General features: G+C 36.4%; 1 protein-coding gene across 1 annotated transcript in view; it reads right to left on the bottom strand.

The window, feature by feature from the left end:
- Positions 1-12034, bottom strand: part of LOC115418183 (hexokinase-1-like) — a 43594-nt gene extending 31560 nt beyond the window's left edge. The window contains 2 exon segments of the mRNA XM_030132576.1: positions 7235-7397; positions 11972-12034. Coding sequence (XP_029988436.1) covers positions 7235-7397; positions 11972-12034 — 226 coding nt within the window.
- Between the last annotated feature and the right edge of the window lie 1956 nt (positions 12035-13990).

The following is a 13990-nucleotide window of genomic DNA, read 5'->3' as shown; positions in this document are numbered from 1 at the left end:
TACTGCCCAAAATGCATTGCCAGAGACATTCAGAGTCATTCTGCATTGCAGAAGGGGTAATTGCATTCAAATTTTTAATCAGATTAATCATGATGATGGATTAATCCGCGTTAACACGTTAACTTTGACAGCCCTGGGTTTTTTTTTTAATCTAATACTTGCAAAACAATGAGGGATTACCTAGTTTCGGTAGACATAATTAAAGTGTCAAGTTTCCTGTGGTCACTTTGCATCTTCACATTTTAAAACCTAGATACATTTCTTTTTACATGAATGTCTATGTGCTATCAACAGTATGTGCTATCGAGTTAACCTGTTCAGAGCTGCAGTGACGAATGGGAAAAACACTTTGCAAAAGCGGACTCATCATAAAGATGGCCTAATTTTGGATTTCAGTGAGGACACATCATTTCAGTTCCAGATGCCTTGTGCTTGTGTTATTGTGTCACTAGGTGGTGCGCTGTGCTCCGAGGTATTGTCACTGTACGTAAACCACAATGACTTGATGATGATGAGGTCCATTTTATAAGATAAAAAATATGACCAAGGGTCCTGTAGTCCAATGGCAAACTTAAAGACATTAATTGACATTTGTTTGACCTTTCAAGGTCACTCAAGGTCAAGGTCACCAAATGAAAGCCCATATGTGACTTCCTATCTATTGCCAATAGAAATTATATCAATATCTTCAACTGTTTCCAAGTTATAGCACTTTGAAATGTGTCCCATTATAAACCAGTGGGGATTTGTAAAATTTCAAAAATTGATTAAAAAAAATTAAAAATAAATATATCCCCATTCTTTGAACTAACTTGGTAGACCTAACCCCAAAGATGTCCCATTACAAATATCAGGTTATTCTGACTGACAGTTTCGGAGAAGAAGATTCTTGAAAAATTCTTTACAGATGGACGATGGACGGACAAAAACTGATACCAATAGTGCATCTAACCCTTCAGGCTGTTGGACTAAAAAATATTAAAACCCCTCTCTGGATCTGTCAATATAAAAGACCCACATGAGGATTTTTTTTCTTTTTCAGTTTCTGGATGGTAAAAAATGTAAAATAAATATAAAATTCACTCATCAGTATTCAATAAGCCACACTGAATATCAGATCTTCAAACCTTTCCTTTAAAGCTACTTAATCTGATACGATATTTTATGTTCAGATCTGAACTGCAAATGTAGACACAGGGGATTCACTGGAAATGTAGCAGAAGATGACATTAACTCACAAAGGTTTAATAGTCTTGGTTTTTCTTGTAAAATTACAAAGTAAAAACTGAACTTTTGAGATTGTAAGAGACTGAAAGGGAATATTTAGCGTTGTACATTTTCAGCTTCGTCAGCTTTTGGTTTAGGGCTAATACTATTATACTGTAACTCTGACAGGATTAGGGATTTACCCTGATTTAATTTACACAAAACATCTGCCTGTAGGTTTTAGACTCACAGTTTGTGACAGAACCAAAATTACACTTCATTCTCCATTGTGTCTGATTATTGATCTGTGGTTGTTATTTTTTTGTCGTTAGTGTTTTAACTGATCTTTGTCATGTTTATGAGTCGTAACTGTTGCCACAGCTTCAACTCTGCCCTTTGCTTGATCCCTTTGGCCTCGTGGTGTTGTTGAAGGCAGGCTATTAATAATGTGAGCGCAGTTCAGAGCGGCCTCTCCCTCACTGCTGGCCTTGTTCGGGCCTCAGTCTGTCCAAGAGGCACTTGATGTTATTTCTGAGTACAGCAACAGTTTACTGACAGCTTATACGTCCTGAGTAAAAAGGCGAGCCTCTTGTCCAGGGGTGTCAAACTCATTTTAGTTCAGGGCTCACATTGAGCCCAATATGATCTCAAATGGGCTGGACCACTAAAATTATAACAGTGGAAAAAGTTAAATCAGAACATGAAATTGTTTACATCTACAAAGTTTCCGTAAAAATGTGAAAAAACTTGAACCTGAAATGTCTCAAGAAAATAAGTGCAGTTTTAACAAGATTATACTTCTGCTTAACATTTATTTGTAAATTACAACTTACAGATCACAGTGGATCTACAAATACACAAAACATTTAATAACAGGCTGAATATTGGTAAATTTGAACCTACATCTCTTAAGACATTTTAGGTTGTTTATATTTTTTTAGGTTACTCACATTTTTTGTGAAAGGATAGTTTGTACATGTAAACACTTTTATGTCATTTTACTTTTTTGCACTAAAACAAAGAGAACAATTTGGAGTTGTCATTATTTATAGATTATTATGATTGTATTTAACTGGTCTGACCCACTTGAAATTGAATTGGTCTGTGTGTGAAACCTGAACTAAAGTGATTTTAACATCCTTGACTGTTAATTTCTTCAATGTCATTTTTGAATTTCACAAATTCCCCCCACAGACCAGACTGGACCCCTTAGCAGGCCGGTTTTGGCCCACAGGTCGTGTGTTTGACACCTGTGCTCTCGACTTTGGCCTTCATGGCTGTAAGATCAGTTCAGATGACCTGTTTGATTGTTTTGGTTTCTTATGGGACACTTGTCATAATAAAGTGATAAAGTGACCCATTATTCAAGGGTAATTGTACTATGTATTTATTATATCCTTGATAAACACATAATTATTTTATTAGTCTGACATATTCAGATCTGTCTCCATACTTTGTTAGCTCTGTGCTAGTGCTGACCCCCTTCGCACTGGCGTATTCGCATTTTCTTCAAAGATCTTCTCCGACAAAACTTCTGGTTGGATTCGTTTCAGATTTTATACATAGCTTCATTGGGACAATGTCTACAAAGGTTGTTCACAGTTTTGAGAAATTCTGTTGTTTGCATGTTGTATGAATTTTTGAAATATAAAAAATTTGCCTTTACTAATAATGGTCCATACTTGAATGACTTGTAACATGTAAAGGGTTACAGATATCAATATAGTCACTATTGAGCATTGATACGAAGTCATATATGGACTTTAATTCGGGCCCATGACCTTTGGCCTTTAGTAACCTTGAATGGTCAAACTGAAGGTCACCAGTGTCTACATTTCAACAACCTTCTCTAAAACTACCGGTTTTCCATTTTTTTTAATGTAGCTTCCTTGGGACAATGTCTACAAAGTTGTTCACAGTTTTGAGAAATTAAGATTTTTGAATTTTTGATAAATTAAGCCATATTTTGATGGCTTATGAAATGGAACAGTTATTGATATAGTTACTATTGAGCACTGATAGGAAGTCATATATGGGCTTTCATTTAATTAGTTGAGTTATTTTCCAGTGAAAGTCCCACCCACTTCTATTGGGAAAGTGAGCTCCTGCATCAAGACCACAGGACTCAAACATAGCAGGAGAACCTGACAACCTCGTATATTCAACTTGTTATTGACTCTTGATAGGACATGTCAGTGACATACAGGGATATTGGTCCTATTTTCTTGTTCTTGGGCAAGGATGCTCCAACAGGGCATTCACAAAATAGTGTCGAGAGAGGATATTTTAATAGAACAATTGCGCATGAGGAAGTACAGTGTGGGATTAAAATGACAAAATCCTGACAAAAGAAGAAACTACATGACAACACATGACTGTCCAAACTTGCTTGGGTGTAGTTGCAGCTTGGAGATTGTTGCTCTTTCAAGCATCAAGGGGGATTTTCAAGACAAGTATTTACAGATAGGTGGCCATATTACTGGTTGAACACATTTACCAAGGAGAGGATTTTAAATATTTTAATCCCTTCTAGATTGCCAATATTTGGTTACATCAAAACACAACTGAATGATTGTGAATGGATGAATTTAGTGTGCCAACACCAGACAGCCACAAGGTCATAAACAGGCTTCCATTAGCCATAATGATATTTAGTGTTGGGGTGAACAAAAGGGCTGATGTAGTCTGCAGAGGCTGATAGTATCCATGGAATGACACTGTCTCCTGCACTTTCGTTCTTAGGTCAAAGCACTGATGTACACAGTTATTATTTGCATTGCCTCAAAATTATAAAGAAACAAACAAGGATATATTGATGTTTATAAACTTAATGGACAACAACATTGGGACACATCATGGCTACAGCTCGTAAGCTGTCCTGTTCATGCTGATTTGAGAAACATCAAGTTTAATGAGTGAATTTTCTTCCTAAGTGAGATGTGAAAAAGGAAGATGGTTTGTTGTGGTAGAAAGTTATTATTCACAGTCAAAATACAAAAAATATTTTAGAAATTTAGAGGTAGAACATTTAAAATCATAGTCATGGATAAAAAAAAACAAACAAACTACAAAATCAATGTTGAGAGAAATTAAGTAAAAAACCATCTCTGAGGTATTTTAGAAGCAAAGATAACAATATAAATAAAACTAACCAATGCAATGATATTTATCATAATATAAAACTATATTATGGCATTTGTCATTATTGTCTTGTATCCCAGACCCCCGTTAGAAAAGAAACACCTGGATTCAACGTATCCCAATACTTTTGTCTGTATAGTGTATACCATGTATGGGCCACTGCAGCAGCACATATACCTGGTGTGAGCCTGGTGTACCTAATGACATGGCCATGAGTGTATGTAGTAGTTTTCCTGTTTGTTGGCTATACCACTTCAGATTTATTGAGTAAAGCAGAAGTCATCATTTCATCCGCCCTGAGACATCCAGATTTTATGGTCACATTAAAATTATTTTGTTTGTTATTTTGTCTATTTCCTTGATTAATTTGATCGTTTTTGTTCATTTCTTGATGAATTTGTTATTAATTGTCCATTTTCTTATTGTATTTTTAAATTTTATCCATTTTGCCCATTTTGAATAATTAATCAGTGTGCACTGTTTTAAATCAGCATGTACAAAATACATTCCTATCTCATCTTTTACATTTAAAGAGACATGAAAAGGCTCTCATTGATGGATTTATTTTCAATTTAACAAAGTTTGTGTCCCAAGTAGACGCCATATTTCTCTTTGGGTCTGGAGCTTAAAAATGTGAGAACCACTGCTCTGGGGTAATTAAGTTACACACTGTAATCTATGGTCTGCATTTCAGTCCCCTTTAATTTCTTAATTTCTGCAAATTTGACAAGTAATAATGATCAATTGTTTTGCTTTTCCAAAACAAACATTGATTTATGCCAGAATTGGGTGGTACATTTTTTTGTTTGTTTGAGTCCATACAGATGTTATTGGATTATCTATTTTTAGAGAAGAGCAGAAAAAATGTTCATCTGAATTTTGTGTCTGTTGCAGGTTTACGTTATGAGGTGAAAGCAGCGTTGTTTGAACTGTTTGGCCCTGTTCATAAAACAATAGTGGCCTACTGAGGCCAAATCCAGAGCACAAACACAAAGAGGCTGACGTCACAAAACAGCCCGATCATTTGAGCTCATCAGCACTTTTCCTACACGAATAGAAGCAGGATACATCAGGCTGTAGTCTAACACACGTACAGTAGAAATACAACTGTATACAACAGAAAAAATGAATGAAAACCATCGCTTTACTCTTATTGTACTTTGAATTGAAGGATACAGCTGTATTAACTGCAACTAGAATATCATAAACTGACTATAGACTGTTCGAATATTTATCTATGAATTAAAAAACTATATAATATGGAAGCAATTTTTCTACTTTTACTTGAAATAAACTGGTTCTGAGGATCTTTTTTACTTAAACATTTTAATTGTTTTCTAATAGAGTGAGTGAGTGAGAGAGAGAAAGAGAGAGAGAAGAGATTTTTGTAGTACTGATAATTAGAGCCCGACCAATTAATTGGCCCGCCGATTAATCAGGCCAATTGTAGCGTATTACCGATTAATCAACATTGGTCAATATGTGACCGATACATTCAATTTTTTGCTGCGCAGAGATTCTGTCACTCTGCTCGTGTGTCTGTGGTGCCCGGACACTTAGAGGAATAGTAAAGCGTGTTCACTTTTACTTTCACAATCATGGGCACTATTCCCCCCCACTGCTCTGACTATCACAGATTGCTACCCCCCGTTTTACAAACTATTCACCCCCCACCCCTGTCCGTGCGCTTCCTGTGTACCTAACAATTTCATTCTGCAGGTGCACCTGGGTATTAATACTGTAGATTAATTGTCGCTTACATTTTAAAGAATGATTTACCAAACAGTTTTTATGTCATTACTTATTAAACATAGACTACATATGTATGGCACTGCTTAAGGAAGTATCTCTGGTATGTACGGCAGTATTCAGTACAGGTGATATAGTAAGAAGTACACGTTCAGAAACCACATGTCGTCATCTCCTTCCAAGTCTGTCAGATTCAGATACAGACATTACAGTATTCATCTGCGACGCTTGTGCCACAGTCCATCCACGGAGCTCAGACTGTTAGTGTGCAGTGTACACATCTGTGAATCTGTGGTGCACATTAACGTGGGTCTGAAGGAAAGAAAAACTTTACCCAAATAAATAGTAACACTTTTAAATGCTAGTAAAAATATATTGTATTGAATGGATCAAATTTTATCAATACAAACATTCAATAACCAATGCATCGCGATATCATTCCGAACTTTTCATTATACTTGCAGCTTCTCTACCGGTGCACTCAGATCGTGCACACACGTGTCGGCGTATCGATGCGTATCGGATAATCTTCCCATCCCTAGTGTATAATAATGTTCTTATTTCATATATCAGCCAATTTATCGGTTATTGGCCAATATATTGGATATTGGCTTTTTTTAGCCCCCAGTATTGGTATCGGCGTCGGACCCAAAAATCCCACATTGGTTGGGCTCTACTGATATTTTCTTTCCTGCTACTTTTTTATTTTACTTGCACAGAGCAGCTGTAACACACAATAATTGCCGCTGGGATTAATAAAGTAGTCTGATTTGAGAAGAATTTAATTTAATTTAATTTCGGAATTTACCTATTTTAGTTTTGATTTGGTATTTTCCCTCCATTGTTTAATAATAATGAATAAAGGCCTACGTTTTCAAGGAACTAATCAGGATTTTCACAACGGAAAATTCAATATTGAACAAATATTTAATGTAGCTGTGCAAGTCTAAACTGAACAAAAGCAGGTCTGAAATGAGTCATTGTCGAGCCAAGTTTTTTTTGTTTTTTTTTTTCCTTAAACTAAACTAAATGGACTGTGCCTGATTTGTCCCTAATCCCTGAAGGGATCCACAGTAAGTCAGTAAGAAAAGCTTTGAACAAACATCTTAACACAATAGGATCTTGATTTGTGCTCTACCTGATCCGTCAGGGATGGACCTGACGAAGGTGGGCAGCATCTTGACGGTGGCGGTAGGGTTGGTGTCCCGACCGAGGCCATTCTCCATCTCCCTCTTGAACCGGTTCATGATGTCCTTGAGCGTCTCATCAGAGAAACGCATGGAGTACAGGTACTTATCGATCTGGAAATCATAAAAACAGTAAGACAAGAAGGAGTTTGAGAGTATTAGAGATGTCCTGTTTGGAGGTTGAAGACATGGTAATTAATTTAAGGCTCAAATTATAAGCAAAAGGTGTGTTAGAAAAAAGTTGAACCCCCACAAGACTAATCTGAAGATTTTTGAATTAGTTGCTTCACAAGTATGTAGGGAAGTGTAAAAAAAAAAAAAAAAAAGAATACAACTTAAAAAAATGTATTAAATAGACAATAAACACGATAAAATAGTATAAATAAATGTAACATAATAGAACAAAATAAGCACTTTCTAACAAAAAAAATTACATAATCCAAAATATAAATTCCCTACATAAATACTATAAAAATTAATGAATAGAATAAGGTGAATAATGCTTGTAAACCACACCTTATGAAATACCAGACAGGAAAAGGTTCATTAGGTAAATAAAACTGTCAAATCGGCCTCAAAATAAACAGAACATAAGTATCTAAAGCCAGATTACTGATGCTTCATCTTATGTTACTCTTTAACTAAATTTAAAATGGACGCAACCAAGTGTTAAACTAACAGTAAATTAATTTAACATCTATGCAGAATCTGACAAAGGAAAAAATGATCAAATTTCCTCTAGTGTGTCACCAACAGTCTGAAATGATTCATTATTTAAATTAATGGATATTGGCATGTCCACCATATTGATTATTTTTAAAGGTCATTTTAGATTGTTTCATTTTAAAAAAAAAAACAACAACAAAAAAATCCAAAAAGACAGTAATAAAACATGATATATCTTTGTCCTGTGTCACTGCAGAATCTTCACTTTTTCACCTTTTAAGGCCCTCAAAAGATCTGAAATACACTAATCTGAACCTCAGGCTTTAAAAGGTTGAAAAATGGGTTGGATTTAGTTTTTGGCAGAAGGTTAATAGTCTTAAGATTCTTATGAATAAGAGAATGTTGTTGCTGTGCAGGGATTTTATTTGTTGTTTTAGCAGGACCGAATATCTTATTAAAACAGAAGTGGATATATTTCCTTAAAATGAGAAAACTTCTAATGAAGAACGTTTTTGCTGTTAGTACTTTCTGTATAAAACCATTTAAATTATGGACTTTGGGTAAAACATCACAGTTTCATGACAAAACAATAACACAACTAGGAAACACCTGCCGTCATCTACTATTGTTCTCTATTCTATATTAAGGAACATCACCAAAGTCACCATAGTCAGACTCTGATTTTCATACATATCTTTACTTGTTTGTTAATATGGGCATGAAAAAGACATGAGAATTACTTTCAGAGGGCAACTATAATTAACTTCAAAGTAGTCACTCACTAGTACAGACGCTAAATTAGTAATAAGCATGAAGAAACATTGTCCGAATCTACACATGCATCATTATAAACATCCAAGATATCCTCATTTTTGAGCATCAGAGACCTCACCCAGTTACATCATAGGCATGTTGGTAGACTGGGGGATGGTAATTCATCAATACATTGATTTTCTTAACACAATGTATGTCTCATAATGGGAGAAAGCTGCAACCAGGACACCTTTATTACTTACAACAGCAATTACTGTGTTGGGGAAACATGTTCCAGCAAATAGTAATTTCAACAGCACCCGCATTAAACAGCAATTTAATATGACTTTGGACTGAATCTTGTGTCAGACAGACAATAAACACTGTGACATAACATATCTATTAGAAGCATCTCCATTATGCAGTATCATTGTTGCACTATGGTTTAATTATTGGAATGTGTGTTGGGGGTTGCAGTGGACAGTCTGTGTTGCATAATCACACAGCTCATTCCATGGGGCAGGACACAGTTCATACAACTGTTGTATGTTATGAGTCACAATCACATTGGTCTATTCTGGGTAGCATTACAGTTGGTAACCTCTAATGTAATGTATAATTCAGTCCTGTCTATCAATAACTGAACTTCCATCAGTTATTATTGAGTTTTCAGCTTTTAAATCCACGATTTTTCCACCTATTCACAAAAGGAGTATCACATTTATTCTGTATCTGCTTGGGCTAATAAACTGGAGCTGCCCAGTGGCAACAGAAAACATTACATTCTTCATGGCTGCATAATGACAGTGAATGGAATTTTTCTATTTGTGTCGAGCATCGACTTCTGTACATCTTCTCCAAATTTAGCCGGGAACATTTGTTTTCTTTGGGAACTTTAGATTCTCACTCTCTTGCAGACAATACATGAGTTGGGATGTTCAGCTTTTCCACAATTCAGTCACGCTTTTTTAATTACTTGCTTTGTCATTTAATATTTAAAATTCAGAAAATATTAAATAGATAAATGTCATTAATTTTCTTGCCAATTATTTATAAATCAGTAAAAAGTGTATTTTTGTGTATTTTCATAAATTTAAATTTAGTTACTTTTAGAGTTGAAGATTTTACACAATGAGGAATATAACAGTCTTTTAAAATACAACAGTTTAAAACACAAGTAGTCTGTATAGCTGTTAACATGACTTTTTCTACTAATATTTCACATAATTTCATGTCAGTAAATCACCCAATACGTCACCAAAAAAATCAGAGAACAGAATAATGTCCAAAACCTGAAAACAAATGTGTCAGAACTCTGTTTCTCTTCTTTCTTCTGCTGTGGATATATTAGTTCAAGCTACCCACACCTAACAGAAACAACAACGTGATGTTTCATCATTTAATTATATCATAAATTATATTAGAACAGTCATTTCTTAAGTAGGACTTTTCATGCAGTAGTTTTTGTGTAAAATGTTGCACCATAGTGACATATGACCAAGAAAAAAACTGAAAAAAAACAATTCTATATAAATTTAAATAGATAACAGTATGTTTACATTGCTTTATCAATACTTTTAGTTAAAGGATCAAAAGACTTGTACCTCTGTTAATATTGATCAAACTGTCTATGTTCCACTAACCTACATGTGCAGAGACACGTCCATCTACTGCAGTGTGATGTCATACACGCCATCATAACTCTGACGCTGCCCCTTTCTCAGCTGACACATCTCATCCAGCGGCTAATTTGTGCCGAGATCAGTGTCGGTTTGTTTTGTATGTGACCAGAGGCTTCAATTCAGCTCAGATTTCACTGATGGAACACTAATGGGTTTGTGCTATTTCCGAGAGAGACCAAAAAGGGTCCCCACTGGTCTGATTAAACACAAACATGTATAAAACACCAAACCAACACAGCCTCTGCTCTTATAATATTCTACAAATGTGATCCTCAGATTTAGAACAGAATTGGGCAAAAGCACCTTTAAAGATGTCCCGTTTCATTGTAGAATAACGTAAAGAAAGACCTTTAACTGTCAGAGCTTATCCTTGTTCTGGGATTTAAGTCCACATTAAAGGCTACAAAAATAGTACTCAATGACATTGTCAATCAGATTGATTTGCACTGAAGTAGTTTAGGGTCACTCCACATTTCACTTTGGACCTCTCAGTTCCTCTGATGGATTATGTTGAAAAAATTAAAACATCATACATCATATTTACTCCTGATTTAAAAAAAAAAAAAAAATGTTTGCCTTAATTGCTTTAGTATGTATATTTAAAGCTATACCAATTGTTTGTTCTTAAGCGGACACCCAAAAAACAAAGGACAAATTAATAAACATTAAAAAAAAAAAAATTCCAAGCATATTGATCATATTCAGTATTTTCTACTTTCTTTCCACCAAATATTGGTTTTGTGTAGTATTACTACAACTCTATATCTAGATGTTATGTGGTTCCACGTAAAGAATTGATCAGCTTCATATTGACTGTATACTTTCCCCAAGAAGGATTATTTCAGTTTCCTTCAAATTTAATGGAAAAGTATTAATCCTTACAGATACAGCTTTCAAATTTTAGATTTTACAATACTTTTAAATGATGAACACTTCAACAAGGTTTTTAACCAGATAAACCTGAAATATTATTGAAAATTAAAATTCCATTGAAGATGAGAAACAGAAATATGTGTTTCAGTCAGTGCAAGCAAATTCAGATGAGCACTAGTTAGCTTGAAAGATGAGCTTCTGCATCATTGTCGCCTGTATTGTGAAGGCTTACTGCCTCCTCTAGGGTTTTAACCTGGTTAAATAACAGATATATGTAACTGTGAAAGGGAGTTAGCATGATTGAGCCGAAAGAGCTGCAGGGAAGGGGAAGGCTCACGACTTTGCCAGCAGCCGCTCACGGACACCTGTCTGCTTCAGCGCCTTGGCAACCACTGCTCCGGAAACACTAGATATAAGGGTCTGTCTGCAACACCATTAGTGACCACAGCCCATCCCAAGGACATCCATGTCAAACACTGATAATCTACCACTAACTTAATAGAATTAAACCCAAATGAGTGCTAACTGTGGCCTCCTGTACTTCCCAAATGTGGCATCCTCCTGTGTCAGCCTGATACGCCCCACAGCCTCACGGCTCTCATGCAGCTACCATTACCCGGTATCTGTCCACTAGGCTGCTGTTACAACACACAGGACCCTCCTATTTAGACACAAAGAAGACCACTCTGGCAGTTTAGATCTGATCCCACTCACCTTTTTGAGCTGATCATCCTTCAACTCGGTGAAGTAGTAGGCCAGAAGCTGAGCCGCTATCATCCTGCCTGCACGTCCGCCTGGAGCTGTCAGTGACTGAGAGCTGGTTTTAGAGCAAAGAAGGAGGGAAATAAAGCTGTTGTCTCGTGTCCCCTGTCCCCCCAGAAAGATCTTGGTGTATCCTGGAGTGGAGCACAAGCAGGAAGAACAGAGCACTGAGACAAGGCAAGGTTAAAGGCAAGAAACTAGAGTGAAACAGGAGTGTAGCAGCGGCCGTGGCTGCTAGTCTGCGTCAGGCACGCACTCACAGCCACACACACTTAAACACACAAACGCACAGAGGCTGGCTTTGACCCAGTCTCCTCCCTCTGAGCTGCTAGTTCCCTGTTAGCTCTGGAGAGATGCAGCAGCTCCACACTGGAATGGTGGGATTGCTATGCCCTGCCCCCACTGAGGCATCTGATTGGCTGAGCTGGGGATGTGAAGGAAGAGAAGAAGGGGAGGGGGTTTCTCCTACAGCAGCAGGAGAGTGGGAGGAAAAGGAGGGAAGGTGGTAGGGGGATGGGGGGGTGGGCTGTGAGCTGAAGGAAGCTGCAGCACAGAGGGTCAGAGACTTCCTCCGGCCGGCACGTTCTGCACGTTGCCACGGCACCGAGAAGTAGATGTGCAGTGGGGCAGGGCTACCACACGATGATGTCATCACCCCCCCTTCCTGCTTCATCACACTCAGCATCAGATAGAAGCTGAAGGGCATTGGGTTCAAGTTGTAACATTAAGCATCTCTGTGCAGATTTACACCACAAAATCATGAGACTACCGGTGGCTTATATCATCAAACATTTTCCGCCACTGTTCCCTGTCCACATGCTGATACATTATAATATCTCTCATCATTAGGACATTAATACTGAAACATCAGTGTTGTCACAGTGTGTTGTTTTCGCTGCTTTGAAATACTTTATGAGCAACCATGGGAGAGATTAAGAAAAAAAGAAATACTTTTTTGGTGTTTAGGGAGAAAAAAAATCAGTATTTGGTGAAGCTCTTAAAAGCTGGGAGCATCAGGAGTTTGAGCCAACTCAGCACTGCTTTATGTTAGACGTCAGAGGAGAAAAATGTAGTTAATGTGTTAATATTTAACACTGTGTTCTGTTTTAAAAGCTTTTCATACTAAACACTATGTTGAATCGTCTTTTAAACACTAACTAGTAACTGCAGTATTGAGAAAAATGTGTTTTAAAAAATACAACATGTTATCTGAAAGGTAATGGAACTAAAGTTTATACAGTAGTATAAAATGGAAATACGCCACAGTATTTTATTAAACCTACTGGGCCATCTTCTACTAGTGTAGGTTTTAGAACTATAGATGTATTATGAGAGGCTAAGACTAAAGCAGTTGACAAGTATAAATGTCAAACATTGGGTCACCAAATGTGGGGATCAGTTGTTTTTTTTAATGTTGTCATATCTCACTATGAATTAGATGGTTTGGGACGGGTTGTCTAATGCAACTAAAGACATCATGTTACACATATTTTACTAGTGTCATTTATTTATTTATGTACATTTTAAAGTTAATCTTAGTTAATGAACAGCTTACATGATGTTTTTCTCTATGAGCATTTATACAGCTACATAGAGTATATAAAAGCAAAAACATTTTACAGTTTTTATTCATTTATGTCGGTTATTTCTGTGTCATACATGATTAAAACATATATTTGCACTGTAAACCAGCAGTATACTGTAAGCAAACAGGCCAAATTAGGAAACCACAAAAATGTAACATATCTTGGTTACACTGTACAGAAATAAAATTGACGGTCAAAAATCAGAATTTTCTCTCCTACGTAGCTGATTAGTAATCTGCAAAGTTTATCCTCTTTGTTTCATTAGGCTGTCTGTAAACAGAGCACCTTAAAATCTACCTCTGTGCAGGTTTACGTCACTGGATCCTCTGACTGAAAGTTTCCTATTGCATTTCAAAACAGCTAATGTCAAATCCTCTTAATATGG

The sequence above is a fragment of the Sphaeramia orbicularis genome, chromosome 1, assembly GCF_902148855.1.
Source record: "Sphaeramia orbicularis chromosome 1, fSphaOr1.1, whole genome shotgun sequence".
In the NCBI taxonomy this organism is placed as follows: domain Eukaryota; kingdom Metazoa; phylum Chordata; class Actinopteri; order Kurtiformes; family Apogonidae; genus Sphaeramia; species Sphaeramia orbicularis.
The sequence above is the reverse complement of the archived record's forward strand: the minus strand, read 5'-3'. Positions and strand labels throughout refer to the sequence as shown.